At 41.4% G+C, this 12785-nt stretch overlaps 1 protein-coding gene and 1 pseudogene across 1 annotated transcript in view; one reads left to right on the top strand and one right to left on the bottom strand.

Annotated features, from left to right (window-relative positions):
* Positions 1-217: 217 nt before the first annotated feature.
* Positions 218-12785, bottom strand: part of LOC124988766 (gamma-aminobutyric acid receptor subunit rho-2) — a 53395-nt gene continuing 40827 nt past the window's right edge. Inside the window, exons 7-9 of the mRNA XM_047558512.1 lie at positions 5414-5566; positions 4244-4440; positions 218-835 (exon numbers count right to left, since the gene is read on the bottom strand). Coding sequence (XP_047414468.1) covers positions 524-835; positions 4244-4440; positions 5414-5566 — 662 coding nt within the window. The 3' untranslated portion in view covers positions 218-523. The remainder of the gene's footprint in view (positions 836-4243; positions 4441-5413; positions 5567-12785) is intronic.
* On the top strand, positions 11776-12608 carry LOC124988434 (non-histone chromosomal protein HMG-17-like; annotated as a pseudogene).

Below are 12785 nucleotides of genomic sequence, written 5' to 3'. Positions count from 1 at the left end.
TGTTACAAAATCACAAGTGTTGCCAGATTCACATGCTCCAAATCACTTCCTGTCTAGGATCTGAGTTAGTTTGTTTTTGTTTGCTTGCTTTCTTTTCTAGGTAGGCGCTCAATCCAGTTGTATGGGTCCACAGATACTTTTTTCCCTATTTTCTGTCTCCTACCCAGAACACCCCTAAGCTTGACTTTCATTTTTTCTCCCCCTTCACAGCTGAATTCTAGTTTTTATGAGGGTCTTGGAACATCTGAAAGGCATTTGAGTCTCTCTTTTTTTAATAGGAGGGGATTTCTTGTGAACAAGTTCTCGTGCAAGAACAGAAAACGTTCTGTTCAGAGAGGTGTAAAGTGTGACACAGAACACAGTGTGAACAGGGAGTGAACCCACGAGGTCAGGGTGAGGGCAGCAGGAGGGCCCCTGGGCTCTTCTGAGAGAGGGGATGCTGCTCATGGTGGTCCAGGAGCTTCTGCTCTGTGTGTCCACCCATGGATGTCCATGCCCTTAAATAGGCATGGCCTTGGAGCCCCTAGGAAAACACTGACCAATAAATTAAATTGAAAAATATGTAGGAGGCAGGGAATATCAACCTGGAGTATTTGTCAATGGCATGGGTATTCTGGAAGAGGCGAAGCCCCATCTGGCCCTTGAGAAGCCCCTTCTTCCTGGAGGAGCTAGACTCACTGCCCAGGGCCAGGTGGACCACTATTTTATCTTGCCTTTCTTCTTCTGTCAGAATATGGTTTCTTGGGTACCCAGCCAGGCTGTTGGCCTCAGACTCGCTGCAGCTTCCATCCAACATCATTGTTCTTGAGTGAGGCATTCCACACATGCATGGGACCTACGGGCAGCAAACACAAAGGACTTGGTTAGTCCTTGAGAGATAGGCAGAGATGGTCTGGTTTTAAAGCAAAGCCCCACTGCTACTTAGAAGCACAGAAGGAGCTAGAAGGATCTCCAGAGTGCATTTAGTTCCAATGATTCCCTATCCTGGATGCATATCAGAATCACTTGGGTCAAACCCAGGCCCAACTCTATACTAATTAATTTAAAACTCCTGGTGATTCTATTGTGCTGCCAGACTTGAGAATAACTGATACAGCCCAATTGTAAAGGCAAAACCCCAGACCCAGAGAGCCATACAATTCTCCTGAGGTCCCATAGCTAGTGTCTGAACAAGGAATTTAAACCCATAGATTCTGATTCCAGGGCAGGATTTCTCCTTTTTGTGAATGAATCAAAAGATGATTAGATAGAAGAGTGTCTTTATTCCAAATAGTTAACATTTAAGATATCATGATTCCTATAATGTATTTTTTAACAGTTCAATTGCACCAACAAAAATCTGGGGAAAGCTTAAAGGGGGAAAGAGCTTTCAACCAAAATAGCAAATTAACAATGTTAGATCTGGGTGGTGGAATATTGAATGTAGAAATCCTATTCTTTAAATTATTTCTGCAAGTATGAAATTGTTTATAAGGAATTCTAAATTGGAGGAAGGAAATGGTTTCTCTTGGTTTCTCCCCACAGCTGGAGTCAGTAGTGAGCAGACTCTAGCAGGCATCTGGGCTGGTAGGAGTTGGCCAAAATCATGAGGCCAGCTAGATACAACCAATTGGCCATGGGCTTATTCTTCTTGGCCTGTTGATTTTAATACATTTCTGATCTGGCTCTCAGCCCTTCACTGCCTCTGTCTTTACCACCTGGGAAATGAAATAATGACATTTCCCAGCCTGCCTCCTACTATTATGGGTCTTGAAATACTCAGGTGAATGTTATGAAGCTTTCAAAAGCAAAAATAGATGAATGATTTCTTGTAAAATTAGAATTACTTGAAGTATTCTTATGCTTGAAGAGATCATTGTGCTTTAGGAGGTACTTCTAAAATCAGGGATGATTGCTTCATTATTCTTTCTATGCCTTGTTCCATCAGTAACAGTAATAGTAACACATTAATACCTTCCTGAACAATTAACAGACTCACAGGAATACAAGGTCAGTAAGTGTTCATCTATCCAACTGTGTGCCCTTAGGTATAATCACACCCACACCTTGATAAAACTGTGAGGTATTGTCATTGAGTTTATTTATATACTTACTTAATAAAGGCACAGGTCTTTACTTTGCTCAAACTGAAATTCTTTCTGCTAAAATGAAAACACTTTTCTCCTAAGGTTTGAAGTTAGAATAGGAAATGCCAAAAATTATGAGAAATTCCTGTTTTTCATATCAGCTTGTTCCTGAGAAAGGGCAAGTGGCTCTTGGCCTATTAGATGGGTCTGGATAACCAGCCTGCATACTGCAGCCACTGAGGTGAGGCCATCCCTGTGCCTTCCACATGCTCCAAAGCAGCAGTGGCTCCACATTGGAACCAGGGGTGGGCCTGTCAGGCCCCAGAGAGGCAGTCTTTGGCCTCTATGCAGACAAAGTCAGACTCCAGAGCTGATTCCATGATATCATCCTCAGAGACTCTGAATCAGAAAGTCTTGGGGTTTGGCCCTGGAATCTTTTTATTTATTTATTATTTATTTGTTTTGCAATATTGGGGATAGAATCCAGGGCCTCATGCATGCTAGGCAAGCACTCTACCACTGAGTGGCACCCCCAGTCAGGAATTTTTACTTTTAACAGACATAGGAGGTGATTCCAGGGCAGGTCCTCCTTGGCTCTGACTTGGGAACCTGGGCTTCTCTGGAAGCCAGTTTAATGATCATGAAGTGTGCTTTCTCTGTGGTGTAGCTTAAGAGAGATTTTAGTGTCTTTCCACAATTGTCTGCCCTACAGTTACTGCATTTCTATCTTTAATTCACACATTAACCCTACTGGAATAGAAGTTGTCATACTTGCCTACTCCTGCATCTGTTCTCACACAGACAGACAGACTTAAGAGCCCAATGGCCCTTCCCTATTACTTTTTTTTTTTTTTTTTTTTTTTTTTTTTGCGGTGCTGGGGATCAAACTCAGGGCCTTGTGCTTGCGAGGTAAGCACTCTACCAGCTGAGCTATCTCCCCAGCTCCCTATTACTCTTCAAGCCGTGTCTTATAAAAATCACTGGCAAGGACCAGGGCCCATAGTATGGTAACAGGTTAATGAATTGCCTGGAGAGATATGTGTGGTTAATGCTTCATGAGCCCATATTTGTCTGATGAAGGCTTTGCTATTTTTTGAACAGGAAAGTCTAATGGATTATACATCAAAAGCATTTAAATATAATCCAAAGGTATTTGATAACAAAGTGAAAATATTTGAAAACTGAAACAAGTACTCAAATGCTGATTTAAAAAAAAAACAGTTTGAATTAAAAATAAATTCTTAACCTAACATATTTGAAGACAATGTGAAACATTTGATAGGAATTATGTGTGTATTGAAAGACTTTTTAAAACACAAACATATTTTCTTTTTCTAAAATTTAAAGCCTCATTGTGCTAAGGGACCAACGGTTACCCAGATGTGCACAAATGTGTGATTTTTCATGTTCCCTGATCTCTATAGCTTTTAGGTGATTGCTGTTTTGATTAGTGCAATGATTAGTAATGATTTGGTGACAAATCAGCATTTTATTTCTTACTGTGATTAACAAGCATTAGAATATGAATGAAATAGACTTTTCTTTCTGTGCCAAAGGCCATGAACATTGTTTTGTAAAATTTGCCTTCTACCTCATGGTGTGGTGTGGTATAGTGCAGTACCATATAGACACTGTAGTATTTCCAGTGAGCCAAATGGATAAAATATTTAGTTTTCATTTTTATTGTGGCTAAATTTTCACAGGGCCAAAGCACTTACCAATAAAGCAGATTTTTGTTCTAGAACTCTACCCTCCTCTGGTCACAGGATTGGGAAGAATTTTCCCTAGATATGTTCAGTAATAATGGCAATATTTTATGTGTCTAGGACCTACAGTTTCAAAATAATTTTTAAATGTTGTCTCACATCAACCCTGGGAGGAAGGTAGACGAGGGTTCTGCCATCCCCTTTTTACAGATGAGGAAACAGGCTCAGCTTAGGAGGCAAAGTTGCACCTAAACCCAAGTTTTCTTGTCCTAGTCTTGGATCAAGAAATGTCTGCTTTCTGGGATCCTTTGTAGTAGAAGCTAGAACCTGTTCTAACACAGGACCGCCCTCCTTTGGCATAAGCATCTCCTTTTTCCACATACAACACCCCCACACCCCTGTCCAAACGACCTTCTCACTCTCATGCAACCAGAAGCAGTCGCTACCAGGAAATGAAGGGACCACCCTCACCTTCTCACGCAGCTTCCGTTCCTTCCACTCCTGCGATGTGGTCAGGTAGTTGACCGCCGCGTACTCCAGCACCGAGAGGAACACGAACACAAAGCTGACCCAGAGGTAGATGTCCACGGCCTTGATGTAGGACACGCGGGGCATGGAGGCGTTCACGCCCGTGATGATGGTGGACATGGTCAGCACCGTCGTGATGCCTGCAACAGCCAGACCCAGTTCAGCTGCACCCAAGGCGCGAGCTGCTCCCACATTTCAGAGTCACAGTTTCACATTCTCTGTCTCTTAGATGGAATGAGAAATTCCTTAGACATGTTTCTACCTTGTGGGGGTGGGATGATCTGCTCCCCAAGCAGTCAGGCACCCCACCCCAGCACACCTCCATCCAGCCCCTTCTCCAAGTTCCCCCCACTAGCTTGGGAGAGTAGGTTTCTATGATGCAGCTGACAAGGTCAGAAGCACTTAAGACAGCACCTATTCTGCTGTGGAATTGACAACAGTGACTGGAGGACACCTCAAAGGAACTTTCCCAACCCTGAAGGAATGAGCATACTCTCCCTCATCTAAGCCACATTTATTAAGCCTGACTGTGGAAATTCCTGGAAGCCTACCATGCTAATTTTTCTCCATTGTGCTTTGCTGGCTACCATTCCTCAGGGCCCAACCTGATTTTGTTCACATTGGGATCATGGGTTGTAAACTCTAACTCTGGAATTTAGGTTCTGGGAAGGGTTACAACCAAGGTGCCAGGAATGCAGTCCTTTCTTTTCCCTAAAGTATATGATTTGAGCCCTGTCTCCAAGCCCTTTGTCCAAACAAGACCAGCAAAAGAAACTTCTATATTTACAGAATAACTCTGGAATTTGCAGAATTATTTTATTTATCTAAATACAGAGCTCCAATATAGCCAGTTGTGGAAGTCTATGCCCCAAACAGGCTAGATTCTTCTGAATTGGTGCAACCCAAGATGGTATGGTTCTAGCTCCCTGCGGTTTTCATGTTGTAGAGGAAACTGAGGCTTCATCTAATGGTGCGGACAAGAGGAATGGTTGCTTCTGACTCCAAGAGCCCATGGGTTAAGACCTCTTTGAACATGGCTTTACTTTTCCTTTGCCTAGTGATCTTTTTTTTTTTTAAATAGCCACCCAACCACATCTTATCAAATGCTTTTACCCAGTGAAACTCTGGCAGGCACAGCTTTGTGGTCAATCCAGAAGGACACCCAGGACAGCATGACCATCAGGGTGGCAGGGAAATAGGTTTGGAGCAAGAAGAAGAAGATGTGTCGATGCAACGTGAAGTTAATGTACAGTCGATTGTACCAGCCTGGGGAACACAGAAGAAGTCAGTGAGATTCTGAGTACTTTCCTTTCCACAATCTAAGCCCTTTCTCCTATGAGTAAGATCTTGACAATGTTATCTAACTTCATAGCAGTTTGGAGAAAGATAGAACAAAACAGGTATGTATTTAGTTGTCGGTTTGTTATCTGTTATCTGCAGACCACACCATATTTGCTGAGTGATTGGCTGCTCAGGAGCATAAGAAGTTGGAGTGGTTCTTTACCACCAAGGCAGGAGCCAGGAGAGCTGGGTGCTCATCACTGTCCTCTTTATGGGAAGACAAGTCACTCATTCCAACTCCATCACAAGAAGAAACAGGCCACCAATTCTACAATCTGACATTAGTTTTACTCCTGACATCCATCCTCCTTATGGAAACCTGTTACCCATGGGCCATTGCTCAGGAAAAAAAATGGCAGCTTGCCTCTATTTCTTTATGGCAATATGAGAATCACTGATTAATGGTTTAAAAAGAGATTGACATTGTAAGACTTCAAATGATCCACAGTCACTGAGATCCTAGTGGGTGAAGAACAGTGTTGATGTGAAGGGAACTAAAGCTGTGTGCACACCCCACCCCCACCCGCCTCCTGTTTCAGACCAGCCTCCTCTGAGAACACCGCAACTCACAGGCATCCCAAAGTGTGGAGTACACAACAGTAGTACAGGTTGACTACTCCTGGAGTGCAGAAGTGGGTATTTTTTGTTTGTTTGTTTGTTTGTGTTCATTACATTAATTATTAAAATCATCTTCAAGTAAATGATACCAGTTTTCCACTGATTCCTTTTCAAAATAAGGTACAAAAGGGAACTTAAAGAAAAAATGAAATTGATAACCACGTGGGTAGTCTACCAAATAAGACAACATGGCAAGGGTGTTATCCAAGTTTGCTGAGGTCTGGGAAATCCAGATAGAGTCTGTCTTATTTGGGACATGGGGAAATGAGACCCTTAGAGGCTTTTCCAAGACCTCAGCCTGAGTCTCTGATGCTTGGATCAATTGAATTCTCTTATCTACAGGCCAGGGCTCTTCTCACACAGTGCCCCTTTAATTGAGCAGGTGCTCACATACTGAGGCCTGAGGGGGGATCATAGAAGCCCAGCTCTTGTTTCTTTCTCTCAAGGATTTTTAAAGAATTGAGTGGAAGTCCCATGGAATGGAAATAGTCACTGATGTGCTCAAGATATGGAACCATACATATCTAAGTGCTAAAATGTCCATCTAAAGTATGAACAGTAAACGCGTTAGGTTTTGAAACACAGAGCCTAAATTGCTATTGGCTATAATGACTAAGGAAGGCTCATAGAGGAGTTGAGCACACACAGGACAGGCCAGCCAGGAGGAGAGTCTCAGGGCTGGAGTGAGCAGTGTGGGCTCAGGACTGTGACTTAACCAGGCTGCCCTTAGGGTTGATGGCACTCCAAGGCCTTGACCTGTTCCAGAGATTTAGTGCATCTGGCTCGAGTGGAAGGTTAGCAGAATCAGGGTAGGGTAGAGGGCAGTCCATAGGACCAGGCTGGAGTTGTCAGCTGAGTCCTGACCGTTTTCCACCTGGATACGGGTAGACTCCTGAGTCGTTGAATGGGATATGGGCTTTTAGTGGGATGAATAATTAGGAAGTGATCTTCAAACACGGTGAGGCAACTAATCATTTTTTCATCTCACAACCTTTGTTCAGTCTTGTTGGCTTTATTTTCCCTACTCAAATTGACATCTTTGAAGCAAATCACACTGCCCCTTAGGTTTGCACAGGGTCTTTTTAGAGGACTGATAACTGCTTTTATTTATATTAAACTATTAATACTTATTATCCTTCCTTCTAAGAAAATCAGAAAGAGTTGTCTGGAAAACACTGGGAGGGATCCAGGAGCTTTGAACATGTATACCCTATGTGGCAAACAGAGCACTCAACCCCATGGCAAAGAGTGCCAAACCTTCTTGTCTGGTACATAGTGAATAATGGGAATGAAGATGCATTTTAATCTGTACTCTAGAAAGACTTGAGTGGGAACAAAACAGACAAGCATGCTATTCCAGTAAAGAGAATATCTAAGAGGAGTGCACGTGGGAATTAAGGAGATGACGTGGCCACTTACCAGCTGTGCAACTTCAACAAGTAGCTTAATCTCTGAGTCTCAGTTTTCTCATCCATAAGCTGGGAGTGATAATATCTACGCCACAAATTTGTTGGGTAGAAGTAAGTTAATTCACATGAAGTGCTTAAAACAGTGGCATGTAATTAGAGTTACAAAAGAAACTCTCCATTGAGGCTTTGTTGATTTGAACTTGGTAAGAACAATGAGAAAAGAAATGGTGCGGCCCACATAATCAGAGTGAGAGCCCAGAGATGGAGGAAGATGAGTGCTGTGGGCGTACACACAGGACGGGGCTGCCCTGACACCACGGGTCTATCACAGTGTTGATGCTCTGGACCTAGGGGTGTCGTGGGGGCAGGTGCTGGCCAGGCAGGAGCAGGAAGTCATGCTAAAACCTCCTGAAGAAGGGATTGGACTTTTCAGTGGTGGGACGAGGGGAAATGAAGTGAGAAGGCTGCTGGGGTCCCAAAGCCACTAGGGAGCTGTTGTGGGTTGAATTGAGCCCCCTAAAAAGGTATGTTAAAATTTCTAGACACATATGACCTACCCAAATTGAACCAAGTGGATACAGAAAACCTAAATAGACAGTAACAAGCAACAAGACTGAAGCAGTCATTAAAAGCCTTCCCACGAAGCAGTATGGACATTTTTTAGAAAACTTGGAATGGACCCACCATTTGACCTAGCTATCCCACTTCTTGGTTCAGACTGAAAGGACTTAAAATCAGCATACTACAGTGATGCAGCCACATCAATGTTTATAGCAGCTCAATTTACAATAACTATACTGTGGAACCAACCTAGATACCCTTCAATAGATAAATGGGTAAAAAAAACTGTGGTATATGTACACAATGGAATATGATTCAACCTTAAAGAATGAAATTATGGCATTTTCAGGTAAATGGATGGAGTTGGAGAATATCATGCTAAGTGAAATAAACCAGTCCTGAAACACCAAAGGCCAAACATTTTCTCTGATATGTGAAAGCTGATCCATAAAGTGGGGGGTGGGCAAGCAAAGAATGGAGAAACTTTGAATTGGGCAGAGGGGAAGGAGGTGGGGGGGGGAGGGCATGGGGGTGGGAAAGTTGGTGGAATGAGGTTGACATCATTACCCTAGGTACATGTACAATCACATGAATGGTGTGACTCTACATCATGTACAACCAGAGAAATGAAAAGTTGTGCTCCATTCATGTACAATTAATCAAAATGCATTCTGCTGTCATGTATAACTAATTAAAACAAATAAATAAATAAATAGCCTCCTACCAAAGAAAAGTCTAGGACCAGATGGATTCTCAGATGAATTGTGTCAGACTTTTAAAGAAAAAATAGCATTAATGAGCCATGAAATAGAAAGGGATAGAACACTTCCAAATATATTTATGAAGCCAATATCACCTTCATACCAAAACCAGATAAGGACACATCAAGGAAAGAAAATTATAGACCTTCATCCCTGATGAACTTAGATGCAAAAATCCTTGATAAAATATTAGCAAATTGCATTGAAAAACACATTCTAGATTATAATCAAGTTGGTTTCATTCCAGGAATGCAAGTCTCATTCAACATTCACAAATCAATAAATGCAATTCATGACATAAATAGAATTAAGGACAGAAACCATAAGTTCACCTCAATAGATACAGAAAAAGTCTTTGGCAAAATTTAGAACCCACTGGTGTTAAAAACACTGAAGAAACTAGGGACAGAAGGAGCTTATCTCATCATCATAAATATATGACAAGCCCAAAGTCAACATCATACCGAATGAATGGGGAAAAGCTGAAAGCATTTCCTCTAAAATCAGGAACAAGACAAATAAATCCACTCTCACTTCTGCTATTTTTTTTTTTGTGAGGTGGGGGTGGGAGGCACCGGTATTGAACCCAGGGGTACTTAACCACTGACTCACATCCCCAGACCTTTTTATTTTCTATTTTGAGACAGGGTCTCTCTGAGTTGCTTAGGACCTCACTAAGTTGCTGAGGCTGGCTTTGAAATTTCTATCCTCCTGCCTCAGCCTCCTGAGTTACTGGGATTACAGGAGTGCATCACTGCACCCATCTTACCACTGCTATTTTATATGGTTTTTAAAGTGCTATCCAGAGCAATCCAAAGTTCAATCCAGACAAGAGAAGGAAATAAAAGGAATACAAATAGGAAAAGAAGTCAAATATCAATGTTTGCAGATGATATGATCCTGTACTTGGAAGACTCAAAAAACTTCAGTGAAAGTCTTCTTGTCTTGATAAACAAATTCAGCAAAGTAATAGGGCATAAGACCAACATAAAAATCAATCTACACCAAGTGAAAAAGTAACCAGGCAAACAGTTCCATTTACAATAGTCTCAAAGCTAAAGAAAACAAAACCTGGAAGTCAATCTAACTAAGGAGATCAGTGAGCTCTACAATGAAAATCATACAACACTGAAGAAAGAAATTGAAGAAGACATTGAAAGATGGAGAGACATCCCATATTCTTGGATAGGCAAATTAATATAATTAATATGGTCATATTACCAAAAGCAATCTACAAATTCAATTCAATTTCCATCAAAATTCCAATGACATTCTCATAGAACTGGAAAAAGTAGTCCTAAAATTCATATGGAAGAATAAAAGACCCAGAATAGCCAACGTAATCCTGAGTAATGATAACAAGGCTGAAGGCTTCATAATACCTGACCTCAAATTTTACTACAGAGATACAGTAACAAAAACAGCATGATATAAAACCCAATGGAATAGAATAGAGTAAAAGACAGACAAACCCACACAAATATGATCATCTCATCTTTGACAAAGTTGCCAAAACATAATGTGGAGAAAAGACAGACTTTTTAACAAATGGTGTTGAGAAAACTGAATAACCACTTGTAGAAGAATGAAACTATTTATCATCCTGCACAAAAGTCAACTCAAAGTGGATGAAAGACTGAGGAGGTAAATCAGAAGCTGTGCAACTGATAAAGAAAACATAGGATCAACACTCCAACACAGGTGCAGGCACTGACTTCTTTTTTTAAAATATTTTTTTAGTTGTCGATGGAACTTATATTTTATTTAAATAAATAATATGTGGTGCTGAGGATCGAACCCAGAGCCTCCACATGCCAGGCATGTGCTCTTCCACTGAGCCACAACCCCAGCCCCACCCAGGCCCTGACTTCTTTAAGAAGACCTATAAAGTGCAAGAAATAAAATCAAGAATAAATAAGTGGAATGGCATGAAATTTAAAAGTTTCTGCATAGCAAAGAAAAAAAGAACACGAAGAGAGCCTAAAGATTGGATGAGATCTTTGCCAGTTACTCTTCTGACAGAGGATTTATATCCAGAACATGCAAAGAACTCAAAAATTTAACACACACACACACACACACACACAAAGTGATCAATAAATAGACAAATGAATTAAACAGACATTTCTCAAAAAAAATGCAAATGGCCAAGAAATACACGAAAAAATGTTCAACGTCATTAATAGTCAGGGAAATGCAAATAAAAACTATACTGAGATGTCGTTTCACACTTGGCAGTCATCAAGAATATAAATAATAATAAATGCCAGTGAGAATATGCAGAGAAAGGAACATCTACACATTATTGGTGGGACTGCAAATTAGTACTACTGTGAAAATCATTATGGAGATTTCTCAAAATACTAGGAATAGGACCACCATATGACCCAGCTATTTTACTCCTTGGTATTTATCCAAAAGAACTGAAATTAGCATACTGTAATGATACATGCATACCAATGTTTATAGCAGCACAATTCACAATTGCCAAGTTATAGAATCGGCTTAGATGTCTGTTGACAAATGCGTGGCTTAAGAAAATGTGGTATATCTACACATTGTAGCTCTACTCAACTGTGTAAAAGAATGAAATTATGTCATTTATAGGTAAATGGATGAACTGGAGAACATCATGCCAAGTGAAATAAGCCAGACTCAGAAAGTCAAGGTTAAAGAAGTCTAAGCAATGTGAAGAGGAAGAGGTGAGAACTTCCCCTGGACAGACTGAGGCTGCATGCAGCCCATGCATCCCCGCGCCCAGTGCCTGTGTCCTGCTGCTGTCACCATGGTGCCCAAGAGAAAGGCTGAAGGAGATGCTAAAGAAGATAAAGACAAGGTGAAGGACGAATCACAGTTGTGGACAGCAGGTGAGCTGCCAGTCATCGGCTGGATCCTGTGGTGTCGGCAAAAAGCCAAGCCTGGGAAACATTCCTCACCAAAGGTGAGATGTATCAACTTTGACTCTCGCCTCTGGTGCTAACAGTTAACAGATGTCCCAGGACAGTGGGTGTCCTGGGTACAGCAGGATAATAGCAGCATGTTCTTAGTACTGCAACAGTAGGATAGCTGCAAAAAATGTTTCTAGCTTGTAGCTTTCTAGTACACAAAGAAGCCTCTGACAACTTACAAACCTTGAACAATTTACAGTGCCCCTATAGGTTAGTTTCCTGATCATAAGACCCTAAATAATAAACTTTCAGAGCTAGTTCTGGGTCTCTGTTCCTCATCAGAGTGCAGTGTCCGACTTGGCCCCAGCTTTATGTGAAAACGTGTCTGTGTTTTCTTTGTCTCTGTGTTTTTCTCCATCTCTAGTTGCCACTACTCAAGACTCCTTTGTTGATGCCGCAGGGGTCGTGGCACACAGAAAAGATCTGCAAGGTTGTCTGCTAAACCTACTCCTCCAAAGCCAGAGCCCAAGCCTAAAAAGTCCCCTCCAAAGAAGGGAGAGAACATACCCAAAGGAAAAAGGGAAAAGCTTACACTGGTAAGGATGAGAATAACCCTGCAGAAAATGGAGATGCCAAAACGGACCAGGCACGGAAAGTTGAAGGTGCTGCAGAGGACAAGGGAAGTGAGTGCATTTTTAAACTGGGTACTTCTGGTAACTGTATCATTTGAAATGCTATTTTTCAAAAATTTTATCAAGTTTTATAAAAATGCAGAATTTTTTTACTTTATTTTTAAAAAGTTATGTTGTTAGCACACAGAGCACTTCATAGTTGTTTTGGGGAGGAGAGGAGCATACATCACTAGTAGAATGTCTCCAAACCTGGATTGCTGTGGGGGAAAACACCT

The sequence above is a fragment of the Sciurus carolinensis genome, chromosome 7, assembly GCF_902686445.1.
Source record: "Sciurus carolinensis chromosome 7, mSciCar1.2, whole genome shotgun sequence".
Taxonomy (NCBI): domain Eukaryota; kingdom Metazoa; phylum Chordata; class Mammalia; order Rodentia; family Sciuridae; genus Sciurus; species Sciurus carolinensis.
The sequence above is the reverse complement of the archived record's forward strand: the minus strand, read 5'-3'. Positions and strand labels throughout refer to the sequence as shown.